The sequence below is a fragment of the Coccinella septempunctata genome, chromosome 4 (assembly GCF_907165205.1).
Source record: "Coccinella septempunctata chromosome 4, icCocSept1.1, whole genome shotgun sequence".
Classification (NCBI taxonomy): Eukaryota; Metazoa; Arthropoda; class Insecta; order Coleoptera; family Coccinellidae; genus Coccinella; species Coccinella septempunctata.
This window is the reverse complement of record NC_058192.1, coordinates 19,821,305-19,849,179: the sequence shown is the minus strand read 5'-3', so window position 1 is coordinate 19,849,179 and position 27,875 is coordinate 19,821,305. Positions and strand designations below refer to the sequence as shown.

At 35.6% G+C, this 27,875-nt stretch overlaps 3 protein-coding genes across 4 annotated transcripts in view; 1 reads left to right on the top strand and 2 right to left on the bottom strand.

The window, feature by feature from the left end:
* Positions 1 to 18,063, bottom strand: part of LOC123312199 — a 35,518-nt gene extending 17,455 nt beyond the window's left edge. Inside the window, exon 1 of the mRNA XM_044896487.1 lies at positions 17,573 to 18,063. Coding sequence (XP_044752422.1) covers positions 17,573 to 17,843 — 271 coding nt within the window. The 5' untranslated portion in view covers positions 17,844 to 18,063. The remainder of the gene's footprint in view (positions 1 to 17,572) is intronic.
* A 3,551-nt stretch (positions 18,064 to 21,614) lies between these two features.
* On the top strand, positions 21,615 to 25,366 carry LOC123312198 (calcium channel flower). 2 transcript variants are annotated; one of them, XM_044896486.1, is made up of 6 exons: positions 21,615 to 21,726; positions 21,783 to 21,903; positions 22,015 to 22,222; positions 22,292 to 22,399; positions 22,544 to 22,688; positions 24,007 to 24,146. In XM_044896486.1, the coding sequence occupies exons 1-5, from the start codon at positions 21,724 to 21,726 to the stop codon at positions 22,668 to 22,670; spliced, it is 567 nt and encodes a 188-aa protein (XP_044752421.1). In that variant the 5' UTR covers positions 21,615 to 21,723; the 3' UTR covers positions 22,671 to 22,688; positions 24,007 to 24,146. The 2 variants fall into 2 exon arrangements, with proteins under 2 accessions (XP_044752421.1, XP_044752419.1); XM_044896484.1 differs by lacking the exon at positions 22,544 to 22,688 and having other exon boundaries at positions 24,007 to 25,366.
* A 359-nt stretch (positions 25,367 to 25,725) lies between these two features.
* On the bottom strand, positions 25,726 to 27,185 carry LOC123312195 (pachytene checkpoint protein 2 homolog). Its single transcript, XM_044896481.1, has one exon. The coding sequence runs from the start codon at positions 27,088 to 27,090 to the stop codon at positions 25,873 to 25,875; it is 1,218 nt and encodes a 405-aa protein (XP_044752416.1). The 5' UTR covers positions 27,091 to 27,185; the 3' UTR covers positions 25,726 to 25,872.
* Positions 27,186 to 27,875: the final 690 nt, after the last annotated feature.

Sequence of the window (27,875 nt, the reverse complement as noted above, 5' to 3'; positions counted from 1 at the left end):
TCCCTTTACTGGACATCGAATTTGGAACACCCTGTACATATATTTTAACAGAAGATTCCTAAGGCCAAAAGAAACACTTCAACACTTTCTTCCGTTAGCATTTTTTCCAATTCGACCCGGTTCAGAAAATACAGGCCATAAAATTTTTTTATTTCGAGTTATACCTAACAAACGATAAGATACACTTTGCGTCCTCAAACACTTTTCGTTCGTTGTGTTCCCCACTTACTCGTAGTTACAGATGCGAGAGTGGCGATTTAAATAATTTCGAGAGCCAGGATTTGATGAAAATATAAGAGCCCGTGAAAATAACTGTCATTTGCCCTTGACAAATTGATTCTTCACAAAATCTGCTACATTTCACGAGTGAGTTCAGAACGTGGTTTGAATATTAGTAGTCATTATAATCAAGAATGGATAAGCTGTATTCGGGTTCGGCTTTTGGACGGTCCTAGAATTGTTCTAGGACTGCGCAAAACTGTTGCGCCCTAGTATAAAATCCTCTGCGCAGTTCTAGAACCATCCTCGGACCGTCCAAAAGCCGAACCCGAATACATCTATAGTGTTAGCGATATGAGTAACACTCCTCCAGAGATGAGGGAATTGACAACTACGGCAAGGTTGGATTTTCTCATATATACAGGGTGATTCATAACTATTGGGACATAGCCTAAGGGCAGATTGTTTGGACCAAAATATAGCGATAGGACCAAATATACCTCAATAAAATATTGCTGTGGAAAAAGATTAAAGTTGAATTTTTTTTTTCGTTTTTTGTTAATAATTTCACTGTATATTTTTTCATCCGTTTTTAAGAAAAACACAATTGAACAGTTTAGAGCATCGGAAGGGGATTTGAAGTAACGATTTATTTATTTTATTTATTTATTTCTACGATAAAGCATAATTAAAAACAATGTAACATAAAAAGAATAAACTTGAATTAAATGTTCTACGTGGCCTCCTCCGACTTCTAACTGCCTTTTCTAATTCTTTTAATGAAGGACTTTCGAACTTCGAAGAAAATATTATTCTGTCCCCTTATAAAAAATTCAACTTTAACCTTTATCTTTTTCTACAGCAATATTTTATTGAGGTATATTTGGTCCTATCGCCATATTTTGGTCCAAACAATCTGCCCTTAACCTATGTCCCAATAGTTATGAATCACCCTGAGTTTTTGGAAGGTATTAAAAATAAAGAAGAATGTGAAATTCGAAAAATTTCTTTTGCTGAATGTAACTGTAGCTGCAAATGTCTAATGTCATAAATTCAGCTTGTTGAGGGGAATTTTGTTTTTCCATAATGAGCTATGCTATCTACTCATTAAAATGACTTTAGTCTTTTAAACTTCTGGAAAGTGCCTATTGAGTACATTTTGGTCCTCCTTTCTAACCAAAATGTGGTTGTTTAAATCGACCAAAATGAAAGATTTTAATAAATCTCAAATTGTCGAAGACTGTAGTCTAGGCAGAATCTTAATAGATTCTGCCTAGACTACAGTCTTCGACAATTTGACATGTATCTACGTTTCCACAACTTTAATTTTTTATCGGCAGTAATTTACGACGACTTATTACTAACATTTTTATAGGTTGGTACCTATTGTGCAAAATCTAGATAAATTTATCATCGTAGAACAATCGCCAGTTTTGACCCATAATCCAAATGCCAAATACTGCCCAGACGTTGAAATGAGTAAAAGTTGTAATACGCAATATAATACTAAATCATCGACATCGACCGACTACGTGACTCAGGACAGATCGCTCTTTGGTGTTACTCACTTCGAACGCTATTATAAATAAAAGAGGTGAAGTGAACACCATAATACAATTCTTTTGGTGCCCCAGAGCTTTTGCATTTGCTCGATTCATGGTTCTCATATAGCTTCTTAATTATCAGGCGCAAATAATGGGTTTGGTAGAAATCAGAGGAAGCCTATCTTTCAAAGTGATAGTTCGTCCAATTGCAATTAAAGAATAATCCATACTATGATCCTACAGAATTATTCATCTATAGAAAACAATTCGCATTTACAGTCTACAGTGAGAAGAACACAAAATGAAGTTCTTGAATTATTCAGAGAGAAGTATCCTGATTCAACAACCATTCCGCAAAGTACCATAAATATCATGGCACAAAACTGGCTGAATTATTTCATCACCCCCATTAAGCTAGCAGAACCACTTTTTTGCGGCCATAATTTTAGGCGAATTTTTTACCCCAATAAAAAAATGTTTGCTCCCAATTTTTGGAGAAATAGGGGGTTCTGCTAGCTTGACGTTAAGCTGACAATATCATAATTTTAGGCTCATTTCAGGCTCTCATTTGAACCTACTGTGGATTGTCCTGAATGAGTTTTTTTTTTTAAAGGTTCTGCTAGCTTTACCGTCAAGCTAGCAGAACCAAACCGCTAATACAATATTTATCCAGAATCTGATCACACCATACTTTTAGGCTAATCTCAGGTGAATTTATTACGCTAGCGAGAATTTTTTTGCTCCGATAATCGATTGTTTATCCAGAATCTGATTACATCATACTTTCAGTCTAATTTTAGACTGATTTATTACCCAAAAAAAAACCATTCAGGGAAATCCGCAAAAGGTTTGAATGAAAGCCCAAAATGAGCCTAAAATTATTATGTAATCATATCTTTTAAAATAATTCGTTATCGATTTAATCTTGGTGGCATGACTTTGACCTTTAACATCTCGCAATTTCTCCCAGAATTGGAGGACACAATTTTTTTTACTTGGGTAATGAATTAGCTTAAGGTTAGCCTGAAAATATGATGTAATCAGATTCTGGATAAACAATCGATTATCGGAGAGCAAAAAATTATCACTAGGGTAATAAATTAGCCTAAAAATAGCCTGAAAGTATGGTGTCATCAGATTCTGGATAAATATTGTATAAGCGGTTTGGTTCTGCTAGCTTGACGGTACAGCTAGCAGAACCTTTTTTTTTTTTTTAAAAAACTCATTCAGCAGGACAATCCGCAGTAGTTTCAAATGAGAACCTGAAATGAGCCTTAAATTATTATATTGTTCGAATTCTGCTAAATGTTCTATTAGCTTCTGGGTTCTACTAGCTTAACGTTAAGCTAGCAGAACCCCAATTTCTCCAAAAATTGGGGAAGCAAAAATTTTTAATTGGGGTAAAAAATTAGCCTAAAATTATGGCAGCAAAAAAAATTCAAAATTCAGAAGTGGTTCTGCTAGCTTAATGGGGGTTATTTCATCGAATTGAATTGGATTACTTAATTTTCGAATAACAGCAAGTCCAGTACAAAAACAATACTGCCAAATGCTCATGAGCTTATGGTAAAGACATGGCCTAACCCATATTTCTTGTTCGATTCCAAATGTTTACTGTTGAAAATAATGAACGAAGTATACGCTGTATACATGTTACGACGATTCATGGTGGGCAAAAGCATTTATTTGTGTATTATTGTTGTACTTTATGAAGAACGACTACTTAAAATGAAAAATTTTGCGTCCAAAGTTCTATAATTGCTTTGTACAAAATACATAAGTTCGAAGAGTTTCAGAGTCCACGGTGACACACATTCATTCATAGATTTTCTGAAGTAGTACAATGAACAATAAATATCAAAAATAATACACGACTTTAGTTCGTTATCCATTTGAATAGTTCAAATGGGGTTAAGCGATAAGAAAAATAAAAGCACTTACATGAAGGAATTATCCAATTAACCTGTCCCCAAATGAACCACGTACATTTGCAATTATCAACATACAAAAATTGCATGGAAGAAAAAGAACGGAAAATATAACCTGAACGTCACAAAGAGATTATGTGACCTATTTGGGTCGTTATATCTAATCTTAATTATCATTCTCATCGATCAAAACAAAGGAAGTCTTGAGTTACTGTTAGACAAAGGAGTTAACGCCTCAGTGTACGCTTAGTATTCGACATACATACGGTATTTCCATTTTATAAAGGAATACCGCATCACACCGTATCTCTGGATCGTGTATCGCAGGGATTTGAATTTCTTTTCAGTTTAAAAATATACTAATTTGCATCGTTGTTGGTTTATTCATTATATCAAATCGATGGAGAATAACTCGAATATTTATGTTATATATTCACCTATTTGCCGAATAGGATGTCCGCAGGTGACATAATCCATAATGATGTATACCAAATATATTCAGTGTGATATCCATGAAGAAGCACTTAGTGATAAAATTACAGAAATAATCAGGACAAAAATTGGTTCAAATTGTTCGAATTACAATCAAATCAAATGCGCTGGTTCCTAGGAATAACAGATGATGTAAAAGCTCAATTTTTTGAACATTTGAAACAAAGGTGATTCAGTAATCATTTGTCAAGTACCTAATGAAGAAATATTGGGAAAAACTGGAATCAAAGCATCGTCGGGGAAGTTCAGCGCCTGGATGGGGGATCGCCGTGAATTAGAACAAACTCGCAAAATTCCGGACTTCACGTCATTGCTTTCCTCATGTCTAGAAAGATTTAACTGAAAAGATGCGTATCTTTCTTTATAAGGGGTATGTTATATGAGTTCTTGGCCATAACCTATAGGTATAGATGTAGGTCATACAGGATCCAGGCCTTTAGGAAAAGCAGCTTGTTTTTTATCCTAAGTCTATTAGGTTCGGAGAAATATGCGAATATTCATGAATGATTTCCTAATTTTCCGATATCCATAACTTGGGAATTAGCAATTTTGTGGAGCTGTTTAGTTCTAGCAACCCTTCTAAACGCCTCATGTAATTTCATTTAGGCCAGAATTAAATTCACCCTTCTTCTACTTCGAAATCTATATTATTTATCGGTTAGAAAAGTTTCGTTATGGCCATGACAAAATATCTACCAATTCAGTCTAATGAATTCAATTTCACTTCAAATGGCTTACTTCTTTCAAAAGACTAACTGTAAAAGTACTTATAACTAACAAATTTATTCTATGTGATTTTTTTGTATAAAGGTTTCGTTTGCAGTTCTTTCGTGAAAATATCTTTTGGTGTGATTTTGTTGTGCAATATTAGAACTATTGGCACCTTGCTTCGTAACTAAGCTGTCAAAATTGAAGTTACCTACTACCATTTTCCATCTGAAAACTTAATTATATGATTTTCACTCACATGAGTTATTTAGCTAGAACACCTGTTTTGCTATCACTGAAGCATCTTCAGATGGTCAAAGGAAAATAGTCTATCTATCTAAATTCTCAATCGAAAATGCAGATTTCCTTATTACGTCAAATTACAACATAGTGTGTAACAAATTAAATAATTTCTTCGAATCAACACATATCTTATTCAAGACGTTCAAGGTTTTTATAGTTGAGCGATAAATTGTAACGGATATTCTTCTTCTTCTTCTTCTTCTTGTTAGTTCCTGTCCTCCTAAATGCGTTCCCCCATATTAAGCGGGCAAGAAACCATGGAACAGCCGGTAGGCTATGCTTCCAACCTCTACGTGGTAGGTACGATCAAACAGCCTGATTCCCAGGGGTGCAGGAGTCTAGAATGGCTCTATCTCAGGCTGCGAGGACGTTGCTATAATATAACAGTGACAAACTCAGTGTTAGGCTTCAAACATTGTATCTATGCTCATTCCCTTGGAGTAACACAAGTTAGCACACTTAGAGGAATGTGGATATGTCGGGAAAAGGAACTGGATTATATAAAGAGTGCTGAAACTACAACTAAACTAGCTCAAAATCAACACTGTCATCAAAGTCTGATACGCGAACAATGTAAAAATTCCAACAACAAGCTCATCACCTCGGGCCTAGTCGAGAAGAACACTTCACACAAATTAAGGGGAGCTGTTATCCCCAGGGCAAGCAAACTCTGATATAAGTTGTCACAATTGGAGGAATTATCGCCACAAGAAAAGAGAATGTGTGGCAAGTCACCCAACTCGCCACAGCTACATAGAGGGGAGTCGATGACACCAATCCTTGCCAAATGCGCTGGGGTCAGACAATGCCCCGACCTAATCCGGACGAATGTTGTGATATTCACCCTAGGGGTATTCAAAACCTTAAACCAGGTTTCCCTACGATATGAGGCAGGTCTCACCACCGAAGAGTACTGTCTGCCCTTGGTCATTCCAATCTCTCTGAACCTCTCTGTCCATTCATCCCAGAGTCGGCTTTTCAAAGCCGGCCATAGCTCTCTTGGATCCCCTCTCAGTTGGGATTGTCCCTGCAGTAGTCTTCCTCGATTTGCCAGTAAATCCGCTGTATCGTTATGTGCTATATATGAGTGGCTAGGTATCCACATCAGAGCAATCCTCAGCCCCAAAGATCTTGCCCTCCCCAGCAAAATTAGAGTATTCACCGTTACTATATCGATGTTGGCGTTAATGTTTCCATGTTTCAATTTGTTGAGCACACCTAGGGCATCCGAAACTATCACCGTCCTGGTGAGGCTCCGGTCCATAATATACTGAACAGCTCTGTAAATTGCATAAGTTTCGGCTGTATAAACCGACCAATGATCTGGCAGTCTGCCACAAATCTTGACAGAGCGAGATGGGATCCACACCCCATATCCCACCGAGTCAGGGTCCCGTGACTTGGAAGCATCAGTGTAAATGTCCACATATCCACCGAATCTGTCTGCTAGAATCTTCCTAAATAAACCTAAATTATCGATAGATTCCTTTTTTAGATCAGTTTTATACATCTCCACCTTCATAGCTCTTACGTTGATATCCGTCAGAAAGTAAGGGAGAGTTGGGGCATTCCAGATCAGATCTTTTTGATTTTCTAAAATCTTACAAGCTTCTATGTAGCTAGGAATTGTGCCGTTGAACCACAGACTATCCAGTTCACTTGGATCACCCAATACTTGCAGTAACGGGTGGTTAGCAAATCTAAAAATCTTAGATATGTATTTCATAGCCAGCCATAGTCTCCTTGATTGGAGGGGAAGTTCACCACTTTCGGCCAATATAATATTAGTTGGTGAGGATTTCATCAGTCCAAGCGCAGTTCGAATGACCGAAAACTGCACTCTATCTAACTTTATCAACTGCGCCTTGGCACACCTACCATACAAAATCCCCCCGAAGTCCAAGTGTGGTCTTACAAGTGCCCTATAAACGTTCAGGAGCGTCGTGGGATGAGATCCCCAGGAGGGTCGACATAGGCTTTTAATTATTTTTGCTTGGGATATCGCCCTATCACACATGTGATCTATGTGTTTACCCCACTTAAGCTTTTGGTCAAATGTCACCCCCAGATACTTAACCTGAGACTTCCATTCAATGGGTTGTGAGTCCAGAGTAATAGTACTCATATTAAGAGGAATAACACTTTTAGTGAAGATGGTAGCCGCAGACTTCTGGGTATTGATTCTGAGATTGCGGGACCTCAGCCAGTCATCCAAACCGGACAAACATGCGTTAATCATGTCTACAATCTGGTCGATATCACTCCCCGAGCAGAGTAAGGCAAAATCATCTGCATACTGTAGGAGCAAAATACAACGTGTCAGCAAGTTGGCAGGACACAATGAATACAGTAGATAAAGTAGGGGACTCAAAGGTGAACCCTGAATAAGTCCATTGGCAACACTTTTTCTGTACTCCACACCAGAAGCTCCCGTGATCTCAACCGATCTATGACGATATAACTGATATATCAAATTGCAAAAGTTCCGGGGAATCCCGATATTTATCAAGTCCCGCCAAAGGATGCCAAGGTCAACGCAGTCATATGCGTTTGAGATATCAAGAAATACAACCACGGTGATCTGCCTCTTATTAAATGCTCGATATATGTGGCCTGTTAGAAGAGTGTGACAGTCAGTGATGGATCTACCCCTCCGAAAACCGAAAGTGAGGGCTCCACTCAACCGCTCCTCGATAGTCTTTTCTATCCGTTCTTTAACCATTCTTTCAAGGATCTTTGTAATGCATGGCGTCATTGTGATCGGTCGATAGCTGGACGCAACATTTGCCGGACAATTCTTCTTAAGAATTGGAACCACGAAGGAAGTTTTCATACAAGGTGGTGGGTCCCCACCCAGAAGCAATTGATTGAAGAAACCAAGCAAAAGTATTTTTGCGGAGGTAGGTATCTGATATAGCATCAGATAGTCGATGCCATCCTTACCTGGGGTGGAGTTTCTCTTGATCTTAAGAGAATAGATCAGTTCATTCAGAGTGAATGTATCTTGCGAGTGTTCGTATACCAGTACTATATTAGCCGATGGATCCGCCGGCGAGATTCTATCCAATATCTCCATACAACACTGATCGGGTACATCTTGAGGTCCATCTCTCCGTGGTTGACCCGAGAACTTTTTAATAATCTTCCAAAAGTTGTTTGTATCCCTGATAGACAGATTCTCTGTAAACTTCCTAAATGACTCCTTTTTCTTCTTCTTTGTCATTCTTCTGACTTTGGCGACCTGATGTTTATATTTCACAAAATTTTCCATGGTGGAGGTATGATTGTACTCTGCCAGCAGCAGTCTCCTGAGCTCAATTTCAACTGCAATTTCGTCATCCCACCAGTGCACACTGTATTTAGGGCTAGACCTTCCTCTGTATCTGGGGATGGACTCCTCAGCTGCCATTTGGACCATCTTAACGAACTCGAGAATATCAGTCACCTGACCCGTAACCGAACTGTTGATAATTTTCTCGGCAAATTTTTTCCAATCAGCCTTCTTGGTATTGAAAATTCTTGAGGATTTCCTGGGGAAAGACGTGTTAACTCCATGCTTCCGAACTTCAACGATAATGGGACGATGATCACTGCGTCCCGTATCAGCGATAACCGACCAGTCACACCGAGTGAACAAGTCTCCTGAGCAAATGGAAAGATCTGGGGCACTTGGATTCTCGTGGGGAGCTGTTACCCTCGTGGGAGTCCCGTCATTTAGGATAACATAATTGCAATCTCTTACAAAGGCCTGTACTACTCGTCCATTATGGTTCGAGATACCAGAGCCCCATGCAGGGTTCTGGGCGTTGAAATCCCCCAGAAAGATGGTGGAACCATTAGATATTCGATCCAGACCTTGAAAGAATTCATCCGTCAAGGATACATCCGGCGGCACGTAAATGTTGAAAATTTCGACCCCCTCACACTTTATACCCATAATCTGTATCCTTTGGGGCAGGTTCAACCCTTGAACATTGATGGTATCATATTCCAAGGCATGTCGGACAGCAATTGCTATTCCACCATATCCATCTGGCCTGTCTTCCCTCATCAGGGAAAAACCGGCAATGTTGACTATATAATTGTCACTTAAAAAGGTCTCATTCAACATAATAATATCGGGTTTGGTGTCCCTTATGAAAATCTTGAAATCATCAAAATTAGACTTGATCGACCTAATATTCCACTGAAAGACCCGGAAAATACTGAAAACTCTATTAAAAAATTTTTTGGACGCTAATGATAGATGATCCAAGATAAGTCAAGGGTCCTATCACGAAAGTAATTTGCTATATTAATGGTACTTATAGTGAAGAAGATGAATTACCATGTTTCAGGTAATCCTCCTCATATGTTATTATTTGTCTATTGTGACTAGTGTCACTATCTTCGATAATCATGGACTGGTCGTTGTGGCTAGCAGCAATGCTAACCTGTGAGAACCAATGGCTCCCAAAATCTATCTGATTAATATACTTGCCACCTGAATTTTCCTGAGACGTAGCTGAATTGGAGAGCTGACTAGACATTCGGGGATATGAAATGATTGGAGATGCAGGTCGACTTGGAATCAAACAAGAATTATGTGCTGCTTTGTCATAACCTGTTTGTACTATGCTCTTTCTTTTCGGGCTTGGTCCTCTGCTATTTGGTCGCACCGGACCCTGAGATCTGCCCTGCGTTGTAGCTGTAATAGTAGCATATGATTGCTTTCGTGTAGTCATGGGAGAGGTCTCAGGCCTATCCTCTGGTAGAGAGGGGAACTCTGATAGGCGAGGGGCTATTTGTCTCTTACATGTTTTGTCTGCCTCAAATAAGGAAACATTGTGCATGGCCATGATTTCCCTCATCTTAACCTGTCTCGCATATTCTTGACATTTCCTGTCATTTGCCTCGTGCCTTTGTTGGCAGTGAATACAGCAGGGTTCTGAATCACAAGGTTTTTCATCCACGTGATGTGCACCACATTTCCTACATCTAAATTTACCTCTACAGAGGTTACGAACATGACCATAACGCTGGCAATTATTGCACTGAACTACTGGAGGAATATAGAGTTCCACGGGTAGTCTGGTCGTGTACAGCTCAAAATACTTCGGAAGGGCTGTACCCTCAAACGTCAACACACAGGTGTTTGTTTTAACATAAATGTTGCCACTTTCAGTAACCTTCCTACGATTAAATCTACGTACCCTTATGCATTTGACATCAGGGCTCAATCCCTTTCCGATGCTAACGATCTCTTCGTCTGTTATGTCCTGTCCAATATCTCTCACAATGCCCATGATGGAGACATACCTTCCTGGAATGTAGACATCATAGGTTGTGGGGTCAAAGTCGTTATACTTGACAAATTTATTAGCCTGTTCAGCCGAAAAAAATCTAATCCCTACCTTTTTAAGTCCCTTTCTACTAATGTTCAAAATTTTAAATTCTTTGTACTTTTGATTATTATAAATCACCTTTCCTATATTTAATGGGTTGAGATCCTTAATTTCCCTCTGAGTAGATTCCACTATAATTTCAAATGGTCCTTTGTCCTGTAAAGAATAGAAGGAATGTCGTTTTTTAAATTTGGCATCCCCCTGTACGATGGTCAATAAGACTTTATCTATTTTTCCAATCAGAATTTCCTCTTGACAACGGGCTGCTTCTGTTCTAATAGCTGATAATTCCTCCTTAAGTAGGCTTACATTAATCGAGTTCCATTCCTCACTATTAATATTATCATAAGCGAGTTTTGCCCTGGGGGATAACATTTCCAGAACCCGAGGCCATGATGCCTCGGGATCTGTTTCGTTCATGTTAAAAAAAAACCGAAGATAAGGAGCTTATCTGTGTGCAACCCACAAATCAGATGAAAAAAGGTAGCAAAAAATCAAAAGTCCTAAGAAAGCTAAGCGGTTGGCCCTAACGGCCAAATTATTAATCAAATTCAGCACTAATTATAAATAGGGTAAAAACTCACCACTATAAAGGAATAACACTCACAAAGGTTAAACAACGGGAAGTTTTCAGGTTAATTGAACTCCAATCACCCAGATATCTTGCCCTGTCACTAGCCTAAACGCGAATCATAACGGATATTCAAGGAAAGGGAAAGCAAACTTTTATTCAATATGTCACAAAAATTGCATAATTTCGACCATTTTCAGTGGCTGCAAACTGCAAATATTGGCTGGACCACTCAGTCAAGTACGGATTTATTTTTGGTATTTCGTTCAATTGAAATTCTCGTTAGTATCATAATAACAATGATTCATCGAAGAGAATAATGGATCAAAATATAAATTATGCAATCTCTATCAAAATAGGTATTATTCACACTCAATCAAACAATCGTCGAGCTTCCAGATTATTTGTTTCTTATATCCACATATACACTCCTGGACAAAAAAAAAAACCGGACTGCAAAAATTTTCACCGAATTCATTTTGGAATAACTTTTCAAGGTTAATAAAATATCGTCTAATCTAATGTATCACCGAATCTGCCAAAATACTTCATTGTCGCCGAGATTGTCGCTATCAATGAATTAAAACTATTTTTCCGCTGACCTCTTAATAATAGCACTGTTTAACGTACACGAAATTAGCTGTTAATGAACCCTTTTATTGGTTAATTTTCTAATATTCCATTATTGTCACGGGTAATCGAATATAGAAGTGTTCAGCAGCTTCCCAAATAATTATTTTATTTGTTGTCGCATTGATTTTCATAGTACCTAGCGGGCGAATTGAGAAGAGATGAATCGTGGAGGTTGCAGAAAAATTATGATGGTTAGAGAGTAATCAATATATCTTTGTACTACAACTCCAGCTTCCGCCAGCTACACACATTCTTCAACAGATATTATAGGGAACGATATCAATGTGATTTACTCAAAATGTCACAACTCGAATATGCCCTCTATGGACTATGGTGTCAAATTTTACTAGGTATCGATAGAAAATTTTTGCAATCAAGAATTCACATTCAATTAAAAAAAATGTGGTCTACGGAAAAATCTTGTAATCAACTCGTGTATTAAAATAAATATCTCAATCATTAATTGCTTTCATTAATAACCTAGTTGATTAAATAACTATTTCTACTCTAAGTATTCAACATATTATGAACTGATAGACATTCGATAAGCTTTTGGTTCTGTCAGAAAACGTTAAGCTTGCAGAACCAAAAAACTCATGGAAGAAATTGAAAAAATCATATTTTCATTATTATTTGGCTTACATACTCGAAAAGAAGAGATATAGACCATATTAGTGAGGTTAGAATCACTCAATGGCGGGAGATCCATATTCAAATTTTTTTACAAAGGAATCGACTTTAAAATGGAATATCGCTAGCTAGAAATAAATGTTAATATAAAGACATGCAAAATTGGGTGCCGCAATTATTAGAGGTTGTTTCCAAGTACATTTTACATCACAAAATACTTTTATATGTCCTAAAATCAAAATTGAACACATTATTATATGGAATATATCCGTATGTCGTAGATCATTTCTGCTATACGTCAATCATGAACCGTAACAAAGAAAATGACATGCTACGCTTGCGCGTTAGAATGATGTCAGCTTCAGAGGTTAGAAACGAAATGAAGCTACGACAAACTTCCATGGATCTTGCTGACCAATTTTATATTGATCCATTATTAAAAAAATATACCATTTTATTACGAAATTTTGTTTTCAACTTGTTAAGAAAGGATCATAGAACACATTCCAACAGAAATAAATCTTAAGAAATTCGCTAAAATATCCAAAAACAGGCGAGAAGTACGCGGCATTTTTAGTCCCATAAGAAATGCATAGGGAATTCAGAGACCAGATCCACGGATGGATCGCGATTCAAATTTCCCGCCTAACCTCACTAATATGGTCTATAGCTAGCTTTACCTCTAAGTTGGCAGAATTTATCAGCATAATTCAAGGTTTATTTAGAGGAAGATTTTTTGCTCTTTTAATATTATTTTTAATAATAATATTAATAATAATTATAATATTAATAATAATATTTTCTTTTAATATTATTTAATAATATATTTGGGAGAATGTGGATTCTACTAGCTAAATGTTATTAAGCTATTCGCGAGGCTATTCGAATGAAAAACCATTTTTTCAAATGAGAGCCTAAAATGAGTCAGACAATTTGATGTTATCAGATTCCTCTGATTACCATTCTGTAAGCTAGCTCAACGTTGAGATAGCAGAACCCACCATTCATCCAGCAGTTAAAGAGTAAAAAATTTTTCCCTGGTTAATAAATAAGCCACAAATTATCCCCAAATTCTGGTGTGATCAGATTCTTGATTCATTGATTTGTTGCTAGCACACTGGGGAAAATTCAGTGCAAAAAAGATTTTCAATTCATACATCTTATAAATTTGGCGAGAGACCTTTGCCTTGGAATTTCTCAGATAAGATTTTGATTTAGCCGGTCCACTGACGGGTTCTCGTCTGGCCTAGCCTGGGTAATCCCAGAACCGTTGGCTTACGGAATTGTTTCGGGTAGCAGTTAAAAAGTTTCCAAGAAAAATTTCTAATGCTTTCGGAAACTTGTAGTGAATCACTCAATTCCAAAAGCTTCTACCACTTCCAGATAAATCCAATATCTATAAACAAGTTCCTAAAACTCATTATCTCATTGTTCAATTAGATGTTTCAAATTATTTAACCGATTACACTAAATCCTAATGATACCCCATCAATTTACCTAATGGAATGAACAATTTCAAAAGGTACGCAATCGTCCCAAAAAAATTATGGAATAATTCGAAGTGTACCTACACGTTCAGTCAGGTTCAGAAACTTGTAGCCGTTCTATATCAGCTGAATACAGTAAAAGCATAAATATCAAGTTCATCAAATATTTTTATCTCCATTATTAAATCGATCTAACAATTTTGTCGAATGACCTATCGCATTACCATTAAGAATTATGATTCAAATAATTAGTGAAGCGAGCATCAACGGAAAAATTATGTAGATTGTATTTATTTCGTATATCAAAATATTATGAATATTAATAAGCGAAGATTGCTTGTTTTGAATCTGCGATAGCAGGCTATTGCCATATTCTTAAGTATTGTCTAAGATAAATCGATGGAATTCAGAACAGAAACCGAGGAACATAATCTATGAGAGAAGCCTAGAAAATAACATACCTGAACAGAGTTTTTTCTGCAGCATAATTCAAGAGCTCGTTGAAAATATTACCTAATCATTAGTTCTTCAATTAACATTTATTCAATATCCATCCTGTTAGATACAAAATAATAATTAATCCGCTAATGAAAAACGATGTTCTCTACATGAGAGAGTAAGTTGGTAACCAATTAGAATAAAACTTTTCTTTCATTTAAGATGTTGAAAATCTTGCCAATTCTGAATCTAAGTATCAGAAGATACCGAAAAGTAATATTATTCGCAAAAAAGTGAACTATTCGATGTATTATTTGATTATTTACAGAAGAAATTTCGAGCCCACGTAAAGTAAGGAAATAAAAAATTCATTTATTGTTGATAACTGCTAGAAATGAAAAGATGAAATTTGGTACTAATATGAATATCTTCGGAAAATTGAGCAATGAAGCATATGAAATAATATTTCAAAAAATATTGAGAGTGCACTCACGAACTTGGAAAGTTAAAGCTTCTATTTTATTGCTCACATAATTTTTACCAAGTTACTAGATCAATGAATTAGTTCTTTAGTAATAAATCGAGTTATATAGGGTTGGCATGAGTCTCGAATAATGAAAACGGTCAATTGATTTTTAATTCCCCTCATTTTCTATTTTTGTCAATAAAATTAAATGTGTCATCTAACTTCCGTTTTCCAATTGTTAACCTATTTGGGCTGTATTCGGGTTCGAATTTCGGACATTCCGAGAATTTTTCTAGAACTGCGCAGAACTGTTGCGCCCTAGTATCGAATCATTCTCGGACTGTCCGAAATTCGAACCCGAATACAGCCATCATGTGTGGACTAGTTGGAAAGCTAAGGGAAAATGGAATCCCACCATAACTATTTTTTCAATTTTATGGTAGTCAGAACAAACACAAAAGTGCCTAGAAAAAAAATTGAATTAATATATTATTGAAAAAAGATATGGTGGGATTACATTTTTCATGAGCTTTCCAACGAGCCCACACATGTGTTGACGTTAAGGGATTGGAGAAAAATATTCAATTTCATTGCCAGAAAATGACGATAGTTAAAAATCAATTCACGGGTTTCAGCGTTTTCATTTTGAGTCATTGGTTGAAGAAATATTAAGTTTATTCTACTTGGACTCTATAGAATTTTGTGGCTTGCAGATCGGTGATTCGAAACTTTCTCAGCTCAGCTAAAATAAATCTGAATAATCTGAAAAGCTCGCTGAAAAGTTATGAAAAATTCGTGCACGAAAAAAAATTATAACCCTCGCGAGATTATGACAGTTTTCGTTTCGCTATAAAAAGATTCTGATAAATGCTCGGATAAATGCGGGTAAAATCAGTCAGGAATTCACGCAGGAGAAAATCATTCAATTTTTTTATTGATTTCGTTCCAGAGATTGGAAGTGAAAACCCTAAAAAGTTTCAGAAAATAAAAATTTTCAACGCTGTAGTAATTGCACCTATGCTAGGGTGATATTTTCGCAGTTCGTTTGAGTCCATGACAAAACTAGCAAACATTTCTCTAGACAGTTTGTTACCTCTCTTATGAGATAAACATACTTATAATTCAAATGGTAATCATTAAGTGATTGGCATCTGAGGAATTCAAACAAAATGCATATACAAGTGAAAACATCGAAGCAACTTGAAATCATCACCATTATAATTGGAAGGATGGATAAAAATAACGCCAGTGTATTAGTGTTATTTGAAATAATATACAAAGTTAATGAATTTTCGAAAATATTTGCTATGATTTTTTTGGCCCTGCTAGAAGTAAGTATATAAGAGGGTAAAATTGAAGAATATAGTTAATAATACGAAAGTTCTGAAGCGTGAATTATATAACATTAAATATGGAATTGATGAAGCCGATTTTTAATGAAAATCCATAATTAAACGAGAAACTGAATTACATAATTTCCACTAGGATGAATTATTAAACCTGTAAACCGAGCTGTAAACCTTCACCCACCTGAAGGTGCCAGTGTGTTATTGGTCAAATAACTCATCCTAATGAAAATCATGTAATTCTGTTTCTGGTTTAACATAAAATATGCATTTCCATAAAGATACTTTGCCATACTACATTTTAATGTATGATATTCCATGATCAGTTTCAAGTCCCTTCAATTTTTTAACTTCCTTGAGGCCTACTAAAATGAAATTAAAGAAAGCTGAAGTATGAGAGAACTATTTATCATATTCATTTTTAGTTTAAAAATATACAGGGCGTTAAATATACAAATGCAGCAAAAATGCTGGACGTGATTCTTTTTCCAATAACTTAAGAAGGGGTCGAAAATAAATAGGTACACCGTATACTTAATACTTATATAGTCAAAAATGGGAAGTTTTCTCAAATTAAAATTTTCGATATGTTAGTCTTCAATTATTTCAAACAAAAAATGGGGTCACTCGCATACTGTTCGTTTAAGTGGTGTTTTAAGTGTTGCCCTTCTTCGAAAATACTGGGGTTTGTCTAAAAAATTTACAATAGGTCGCATGCTCTAAATGCCAAGAACAGTTGAAAACACTTTTGTGAAAACATTTTTGTGATACGTATTTTGGTTGTCATAGTGCAGTACGCTAGAAACAGATCATTTTCTGTTGTTTTCTGAGTTGAAGTTGCAAGCGCCTCTGGTGGGGTGGTAATAACGAAGTGCTACGGGTTCGAGACTCGCTCGGACCTTTTTCTTCAAATTCTACTCGGAGTAGGTATTGGTATTAAACAGTTAAACTTCCTGTGAAATTTCTAACGCTTATGATTAACTGTAATAGGAGTAATATTTTATTGAACATTATTCCTAATTGAAGGAATTACAATACCTATATCACCCAATATTAAAGATTTGTAACTCAAACTATTCAGAATTCATCATTCCCTTTTTTTTTTAATTTTGAGTTTCCATATTCATCAGCATATTCGGGTTTCTGTCAGTTCTTAAAATTTTCTAGTTGCCACTGACAACAGAATTCGAAAAAAGAATTTTTTTACGTTTGAAAACAATGAAGACAAAAACTATTATGTTTTTCAATATAGATGCGTATTACTACAATATAAATAAATATCTACTTATGCCGCGGTATAATTACAAGATTTTTAAGAAATTGGGTGAATAATGGTATAATGAAAAGTAGGAAAACTCTTGTTGAGGAAAATCTACGAAATGTTGTTATAACCAAATAACAACAAACATGTTCGTGTACTTACGTCTTCTTTTCCACTGTTGAAACTTGTGATACAACAAACACGAACACATGCAACAAACACAAATCACCACCATCAGAGTCAGGATGATGCCTATCCACACATCGGCCAAAAATTGTTCGTATTCTTCGCTCTGCCGCACCGCCGCCAGATTCGAACCCGGCGCTATTATGACTGATATATTTTCGTCTAGTCCCAGTTTTTCCAAGTCCACGCCAGAGGGTACGGTGAACGAGAAACCCTCGGCCATAATGTCCTCCAGACTCTTATACATTACAACCGATTTTTTCAGCAATTATTCCACATGTACGAATATCGGACTGATACCTTGAAAAAGTCTATGATTAAACGACTGAATCGCTCTGTTACTGAACACTGAATGATCGCTGTTTGCTGCGAAAGTGGAGGTGGTACCCACGTTTGTTGGTGATAAAGTTTACCTGATCTTGGAGCTCATTACCGACGTCTTCATTTCTGCGAAAGATAAGAAGTGCTGCAATTAGGGATCTATGACTGTACTCAACAGGTAACAACGTTTCTAATGCATTGTGGGCAGCCTTTCAGAGTGTATAACGGTTCTGTTGCGTTCAAACGAATTTCTATTTCGAAGTTTACTGTTTACTTCATGACTGACTGCTGGACCCTACAGCCATAAGTGCAGGCTGTTCAAATCAAACAAGATTTTTATAAAAATCTTCGAAGAAAATTGGGTTGTTGTTTTTCTCGCTTATACAGCGAGTCCTAGATTGAATGGATAATAAACACTTCCTAGAAGAGTCCTTGGCTTCTCTAGAAAAAATATCGAAAAAAATCTGTCTTCTGCGGAAATGTCTTTTTTATATATTATCAAATTTATCTGTTCTTTCTTGGTAAAATATTCTCCGTGGAATATATAAAAATGAATATGTACAAAAAATTATGAATAGCACTTGTCCTCATTTAAGAAAAATAGCAATTAACTCAAAATTTTATGATGAAATGTGATAAATAGTTTCGTGAAAGATTATTCTCGTGGAGCAAAAAATAGTAATGGCAGCCAGAGTGGCCAATTACTTGAAAAATATGCTCCTTACAATGACATGCTCTAATCAATCTGTGAGTGATTATGCTAGGTCCCCTCTCACACGTGGGTCTCTACTCTTCCGTATGGAATACGTGTAAGCTGCGTGAAAGGGCAATTTATCTTTTCATTGGATATTTGTGTTCAATAATTTATTTTTGAACTGTTGTTGGGATTATTCTTTTCGCATTAATGGTGGATTCATGAATAGACCCTAAAAACTCCTAAGACCTAAGAAAGGTATAAATTCAACTTTTAGTTCTTAGGAACTCTGTCTGCGTCAGTGTTGATTAATCATATTTGAGTGGTTTTCTTTGAAACCCTCATCGTCAATAACCGATTAACATAGACAACCTACCGATTAATAGCAGAAACCTTAGATTAGGGAAGAGTTCCTAAGCAGAAACAATCGAATTCTGAATATTTTATAATGTATAGCAAAAATGATCCCTTCTCTATTCAAAAAATTAGATATAACTTAGACAAATAATGACGAAACATTGTACCATTTTTTGAAATCTGCATAAATATTTCTGAAATACTTGGCCACTCAGACAATCATAGGGGGAGTCCGGGAGACTTGCTCAGGTAGGAGATTTGAACCACCTCAAATATTTCAATTCAAATTTCGCACTACCAATATCGTAAATAGTTTACGACATACTCATAACAAGGCACAACTGGTGGCGGCTCCACTTTGACAGCCATCAGAACAGTTCGTGATTTTGTTGTTATAATTTTTGTTTGTTACACTGTCTGAAAAGTTTAATAGGTGTTATTTAGTTTTAGTGCTTTCATTGATTAATATTTTTTTACAAACGATGAGCTTGTTTAATAATAGTAGTAAAAGTTTAAAGAAAATATCTGTTGAATGGACTAAAAGGGAGTGCGGGAGACTTGACCCATGCTATGGTCGGGAGACATAATCGGTCGTCCAAGTTTCCCGCACTGAGCTTAGATAATAGATTGCTTCAAAAAAAGAAAATTGAATAATTGAAATAAAAATTAAAAAATACATAAAGATTCAAAGTAAAAAACATCTGGGAAATAAGTGAGAGTGACTCTGAAAAAGAAAATATATATTTCATACGCTGATACATCTGATAATGAAAACCTCGACAGGAACAATCGTTGGTCATTGGAAATGGTTTTCTCTCAATGTTTTTTCTGATACAAACTTATGGTCAAGTCTCTCTCGCCCCCTGTTCAACTCTCCCATGGGTTAGGGAGACATATGAGCCAATTTTCCGTTCCTAAAAAAAATTTGCTGTACTCAAAATATTCACCATCACTCTACTGTTACCTATTGTTACCTATTTGGGCATGATATCTTCACGCAAAAAAATGGGTTGCTACCATTTACAGATACAACTTATGTTGCTTCAGAGAGAAAAGGGGTTCAACTCTCCCGGACTTACCATACACATTTTTTCCACATCGAATCCTCAAACATAGACCAAATGAAATATTTATCACATTTTATGATGAAATTTCAAGTTGCGATTTTTTTTGTCGAATAACAACGAAAGCTGTTATGGTATCAGACATATCCATGAAAAATATTTCAGCACGAGATATTTGATTTATTTTCTACCGTGATCCCCAAAAACTTATTTCGATGTTGAAAAGATCTTTAGTTTGATGAAAAAGACATTTTAGCTCTTCTATGAGGTGTTTTAGGATTATATATCCATTTAATGTGTGGGACACCCTGTATACTGATCTTCATTTATCGCCAATGTTCAAACGAATAGTGATAGGTACCTATTTAGAGAACATCCTTCTTTTGTAAGTGTAAATGTTAATGTTTTGTTTTTTCTCTTTTTGTGAAGTAATACATTGACGTGTTCTAGGATTGTCGTTCTGATAGGCAAAATAAATGATGATGATGATGGAAAAATATTTTCTCAATATTTAAAAAAACATAATTTAGTAAGTTACTACAGGGTCTCTATAAAGGATTGCAACATCGCAGTTGGCTTTAAATCACTGCACATGTGCTGCATCTTAAGATGCCTACATATTACCACAGAAAACATCTTGATTTACTTTATACATATCATAAAGTAAGTCAAGGGTGTGTTCTGTGATGCATATTACTCTGACCATGCATGCATGGTCTACTTCCTTCAAAGAGGAATCTTTGCTTCCTTCTAGTAGGCCATATATGCTCAGACGTGAAGTGGGACCACGTCATAATGCGCATGATTCAAAAGTGTATAATGCGATTTTGCGTAGGAGCGTTGAAAATGTGCTGAAGTGCATTCCCACGTCACGTCCGAGCATGGCCTACTATCAGTAGTAAAGTACGCAAAATGGTATGTTAGATTTTTATGACGTGGAACACTTTTACTCAGGCGCATTGAAAAATACACATCAATACCAATACATATTAAAATTGATGCCAATTGCGATGTTACATTCATTTATTAGACCTTGTAGTTATAAGATACTGATACGAACTGATATAATTTTGTACATGGATTGTTTCACTAAAAAAATGAATCTCAAAAACTATCCGCAAAGAGCGCTTAAACTTTGCTCGAGGTGTTTATAGACAACCTACAACCTGTAACTGTAACTTAAACATTATAAATTTGAATTAAATATGCAGTTACTGAAGTTACGACGAATTTTTTGAGTACCTGGTATGCGATCGATTCTAAAGGAGTAGAAAAACTTGCCATCACCGTTGATTGAATACTTCAATCAACGCCATCACATCATTTTCACTTCAAGCAAAGATTAGAGCTTCAAGCGAGTTCGCATTGTCACGTGACCCAATATTCTAGTTAGGGAAGATATGCATTACCGAACTCGCTTTTCGTGAGAAAGGTGTGAATTTCAAATAGGATATTCGAAACAAGGTTTAAAGAATTTCTGCAATTGATCATTTCCCATCTTTTACGTAGGTTTTTTTTTTTTGCAATTCAGTATGCGCAATTCACGAAAGTGAACGTACCCTAAGTTCATGACAGAGATATCTCTGGTTCATGGCCATTTCCTGTATTGATTAGACATAGAGAAATTCAACTGTCTGTGAATTTGAGTTGTCAGTTTGACAGCCTACTTTGTATGAAAAAATTGGGTGAAAATGGTAGGAAATTCTTTACTTTAGAGTTTTCCTTTTTAAAATTTGTAATTTTGTTACAGTCTTTCGCGGATAAATTTACACAGCTTATGCAGCGCCCTGGAGATGCTCCAGCTGGGAAAGAAGATGTCCCATGGATGTTAAAATATGCTGGCAGGGGACTTGGGACAGTGGGTAGTCTGAGTAAGTCCTCCAATTATTTCTATATCTATTCCATACGTTTGAATATTCCTATAATCGAAAATAAGAAATAAAATGTTTGAATTTCCCAAATAATTTTCTTTTTTTTTTTAGTTGCCATACTTATGGGTCTCCTGAATTGTCCTGGGATTATACTTGGTCAAGTGTATTGCTTCCTGGGAGGCGTATCCCTAGTATTAGTTGCTTTTATAGTGATCTGTTGTGAAGCTCCCTGCTGTTGTATGTTTATTGATCATGTTCAGAGATTAAGTGAAGTAGTAGATAATAGGCCTTATTGGAACAGAGCAGCAGCATATTGTGGGTTAGTATTCTTGAAATACTGTGTTTATTTGTCATATTTGAATTGAATCTTTTTTATGGTATTTCACAGATTGTCCCTCATACCATTCATCTTGTGCCAAGCAATAAGTTTATTCTTTGGATGTGCATTAATTTTTGGGACCGGAATAATTTATGGGATGATGGCGCTAGGTAGAAAGTAAGTTCATTCTATATCTTGTCCCTGTTGTGATTAACTTGCTTTGTATTAATAAGAAAAAAGTTTGCTTTCTGATAATATGAAGACTAATTGCTCTAAATGGTTCTAATATCTGTGTGTTATCTTCATTTAACCTTAATTTAGAGGGTCAATGGAAGATATGGCTGCAGTTGCCTCTCCACAGATGGCCACCTCCCCTTCTGGTATGGGCGGTCACTCAGACCACCATACCACTCTCATGGAAGATCCCGATGTGTGGCGCCCCACATAAGCAAGCAACGTGCACAAAGTATTTAATATTTGTGGTTTATTGGAATCAGAATAAACTTGATCTCATGTCTTCCTTTGAAAATGATGATATTCCATTTATTGAGAAGGTTAGGTTAGGAATATTGGTCAGGTTAAACTTCGAAACTGTTGATGACTATGGTAAAATATTGTGAAGATGCTAGGAATGGCAGAACATTGAAAGAAGCTGAATCAAAATATGATAATAAATATTATCTAAGCTTATTCTGATTCTCAATTTCTCATTCATTGTTGTGGTTATAGAAATCTGCACTAGTAATTTTGAATTTTCTAAGAGCATAGACCAAGTCATTGAAACTCTTTTTATGTTTGGTAAATGGTATTGGCAATTTTGTGGTAGATTTCTACTGAAAATCTTTGCATTCTTCTTATCCTCTACGATTTTGTTTGTCTTGATTTGGACTTCTTTGCTCTTAAGAAACCAATTATTGCAGAGTAGAGCGAAATTTTATGCTAATTATCGAATATAGTTTTACTAGTTTGAATGCTTCTAGATGCATGTAATAACCCCAGATATTTATAGGTTGGTAGACGGAGAGGTGGGAATTCTCATAAACATAAGGACTTTCTAGTTATCAGTTTGGGCTTCCTGGGTGTGCACCCCCGAATTTCTGGGTATTCATGCACTGACAGCTGTGAAACGCCAAACTTTTCTTGTTCACATAGAGTCGGTATACACCTATCGTTAAGTCTATTGGCCATAATGATAGGTCAATAGATCGTTCCCGTTCGTTCAGAAACATTAACTACTTGAGATTTCTTCATTGTCTGATACAACGAAGAATGGTTATGAATTTACAATGGTAAAGTTGCACAAGTTGCATGTGGTTATTAAATTCACCAAACAATTTACAGAGATGTTGAACAAAGCAGCTTCAAATGTTGAGAAAGTTAGGTCAGGTTAGTTCAATTTGACAATTTAGTTTAGGCGTATTCCTGTGATGTCGCAGGCATGAAGCTCCTGTGGGTTAAGCAAGACCTGGGATTTCGCTCACCTTACTGGAAAGCATCTTATATTCAAAATGCACAATTATGGGAAATACTTTTAGTCATGGTCCACCACAACAGTATTTGAAAATGTTGAAACTATTTGGGGAGTTTATTCTAAAGGAGTGGACTGTAGTAAAATGTTGAGTTGGGAATTAATTATTTTGAATACAATCGGTATTTCATGAACCTCTATGTAGGTTACATGATATGCAAGATTTAAAATATTGTAGAAAGTCATAATTGATCAATGGAATGGCTTTTCCTGCTTTATAAATACAAATAAATTAATATGTTGGTCCTGCTTTCAGAGCATCTGCTGAAGAAATGCGTGCAGCTGCAGCCATGGAAGCTGCCCAGTCATACAAACCACCTATTTCAATGCGTGATAATCTGGTCACAAATGCTCAACCGATGGCTACCGCCCCACCAGTCGGTTTTCTGCCCACTCCCTTCGACAGTAACGTCTGATTAATTTATTACTTCCCCCCTGCCCAGAAACCGTGTACCTATAGTGATCATATTTTAATTTCCTTATTGAACATTGTTCGAGTTGAAACTTGCTGTCAAATGACTTGCTCACTTCTTTTTCAGCAAGTTTTTGAGATATTGAATAATTCTAGTGGTTTTTTAGACTATCTGGTATGCTCCATTGTAGTATAATTTCAATGTATCAAATCGAAAAGACATTTTTTAAGTACTGACAGTTGTGAGGTCACGCATGGAACTTTTAAATGTTATCTAGTACAGTAAGTTTAATGTGGATATTGTAGAGGTTTCAAAAGAATGAAGGTAAAGTCGTAGATTAGAGATCTTTGTATGATTGCTACCAAAAGATTAGGTGAAAGAATAGAGGAAACATCAGGATAGATGAAGGGATTAGAACAAAGTTAACTGCGAAGAATTCATTACTTTCAGCATTCATTTCAGTTCATCATTATGAAATTAAAAATTGTTTTAACACTTTTCAATTGTTCATTTGTGCTTTTTTATATTCAATCCTTATCCTTATGGACAATGGTTTATGATAAAATTTTACATCTGCTCAAGTTTTCTTGGTTCTGAGGATATTCAAACATTTTCTTGCATATTTACATTCATGCATCTTTTATCCCACAATATTGGTTGGTAAACAATCATCTTCCAAGTGCTTTGTTGATTTTGTAAAGGAGCTCATTGTGTTTTGAAAAATTGTATTATTTAGTCTCATTGTGGTTTGAGAACTCAAAGTATGAAATAAATTATTGACATCCAGCTTGTTAATGTTTCATCTGATTATCAAAGAATTCCATTTTTATAAGAATATTTATATAGAATATACTTAAATTTGACTGTTAGTTTTTATTCAATTTGTGATATAAGTTAATGTTGATTATAAATTCCGTCTTTTCATGAGTATGTGTTGAATAAAAATTTGAATTGAAAACTTTTTTGTTTGAGTTCAAATTTAATCTACTTATATGTAGTTTCAAATAGATTGAAATCTATTCATTCTCTTTTAGTAATTTCACGCTAATATTCAATATATTTAAGGTATAATAAAAGAGTTGTAGTGAAAACATGCAAGTATTTAAAAGTATGATATTAATTTTTTTCCTAACTACATATCAAAATAGCTTCCGTAATGTTATCTAAGTTATTGAAATGTACCTAATAAATATATATAGTAATCTTCTTTTTTTTCGACAACTCAGTGAATTCTCTGAATTGTTATGATTCTTAAATAAATGTTTGTTGAATTGATTATCTAAATTATTTCTGATGTAATCGAATCTTTCATTTGTTTGAAAACCTTACAGAATCAGGGCAATGGGAATCTCTAAATAAAACTATCATTTGCATAACACAAAGGCTTGATTTACAGTACCATAAAAGTAAATCAATTTGTGATATTTAGAATTAACCTTTTCTACAGAGAATGAAAAGTTATGTGTAATATGATGTTTCTGAGCGTTAGATTAAAAAAGCTACTATACTGAAATCTATATATAGGTATGTATAGGTTTCATCAGAAAAAAAAACAAATTGGATACATTCCTGAGATTTTACTATTTTTAAGATCAAGAGTTTTATAAAGGAACATATATCAACGTAACAATATCTCATGTAATTGAGCAAATGGAAAACAATACCTAAATATTGTATGCTTTTGAAAAGTTTGAAAATTAAAAGGAAAATCACAAATTTTCCCTATCACTTTTTTCTTTTTCAATGGCTCTTTCCATAGAGTTCAAGAAATCCTCAACATTTTCACTTTTAATGTTTGAAAACAAGGCATACCCGATAAAGGGGATTTTTCTTAATGATCTTCCACTTAATCCGACACTTTTTTCACAAATTTCTAATAATGTTCTTGAGTATTTGTCCAGCTCATTCCAGTTAGTCTTCATTACAGTGTTAAGAGGTGCAAACGGTATATTGTCCTCTAAAATATGGATCCTCTGTAATTCTTTTATACAAGACAGGTAAATTTTGTATATTGCAGGAGTTTTGGGTAGGCCCAGGTACTGTTTGATGTCTGCTCTATCAATAAATGCCAAATCAATTGATTTCGTCAAGTTCGAAGTAGCTAATACTAGAACATTTGGATACCTCTTAATTTGATCTATTTGTGTGAGAACGGCATTCACCACTCGAATCGCATCTGATGGTTCAACACCAGATAAACACTGGTCTCTAGCATGAGCCAGAGATTCTACTTCATCAATTAGTACACATACTAAAATGCTTTCATTTTCAATTATCTCTTTTATACTGGAAAACATTTTTGTAACCAATTTACCACTTTCTGAGAAATATCTTGAAAATAGACTATGACTATTGATTTCTACTAATATACCTGAAGGATATCTATCTTGCATTCTGACAGCCAATTTATGAGCTAATGCTTTGCACAAAGAGGTTTTACCTGTTCCGGGTGGGCCATGTAATAAGATAACCTTATTGCAGGTGATGATGTTGCTATCAATTCCACTGTCTGAGAATTTCATCATAGTGTGAGCATAGCGGAGGAGATTATCTTTAATTTCACTTTCATAATGCAAATTCTCCCACGAATTCACCAAATCTATATTTGGGAGTACTAAGTGAGTGGCTATATTGATCTCTCCATCAGGACTAAACTCATTTTGCACCATAGGTTTGGAATGATCTGCACTGTATATGTACCACTCAATTTGAAACTGAGAGATGTTCGATAGATTTTTGCATTCTAACGTATCCTCGATAATAATACACTCCACATAGTTTTGCAAGTAGTCATCAGTAAAGGACCTAATAACATTGCCAGTTGAAACACGATTTGACTTCAAATAATAGGAAATAGATTGTTGGATTGTGCTTTTAGGTTGAGGTTTAGCATTTTTCAGAACCACTTCGATTGTTATGGGTTGCATATTTGTAATAATATACAAATAAATTCATACGATGTTTTGAACAATTTCAAACAAACAACAAACCGTTTAACCACTGAAAAGAAACCGGAGCACAAAATTTGCACAGACTACAGATTTCTGACACAGATTATGGAGAGAGGAGAGTTGAGACCACAGATTATTTTTCCCCTAAAATACTGACCAACACCAACAGGGTAGTTCATATTTTTTCCAATAGCCGCGCTGGCGATCACGGGATGGCGAAATTTTGATTTAAACAAGTAGAAGTTGGCTGAGTGAACTATCTTCCTGGTGACAGATGATTAGAATAATATTATTATTTTCGTCATTTATTATGAATGAATAAAGCCGATAACATAGTCCCATTTATAATATGACTTGTATTTTATTGCATATAACCCTTGTTTATATAACCCCCTATAAATGTCTATAAACAGAGAACTTTGATTGTCCGATCAACGATTTGACAGTCGATTTTTGAAACGAAATCAATGAAATCTTTTCATTTCTGAATAGTGAAGAAGAAGCAATTGAGAATAATCGAAAGGACCGATGAACCTCATAATTTGATGCGAGAATGATATTCTGAATGATCGTGACTGAAACATCGATTGAAAACAAATTGACGTTTATTCGTCAATCAAGCGTTGATTCCCCGATCAAGTTTTATGAAACTCGTGGTTAATTTATTGGCTGTATTCGGGTTCGGCTTTCTGACAGTCCGAGAATTGTTCTAGGACTGCGCAAAACTGTTGCGCCCTAGTATTAAATCCTCTGCGCAGTTC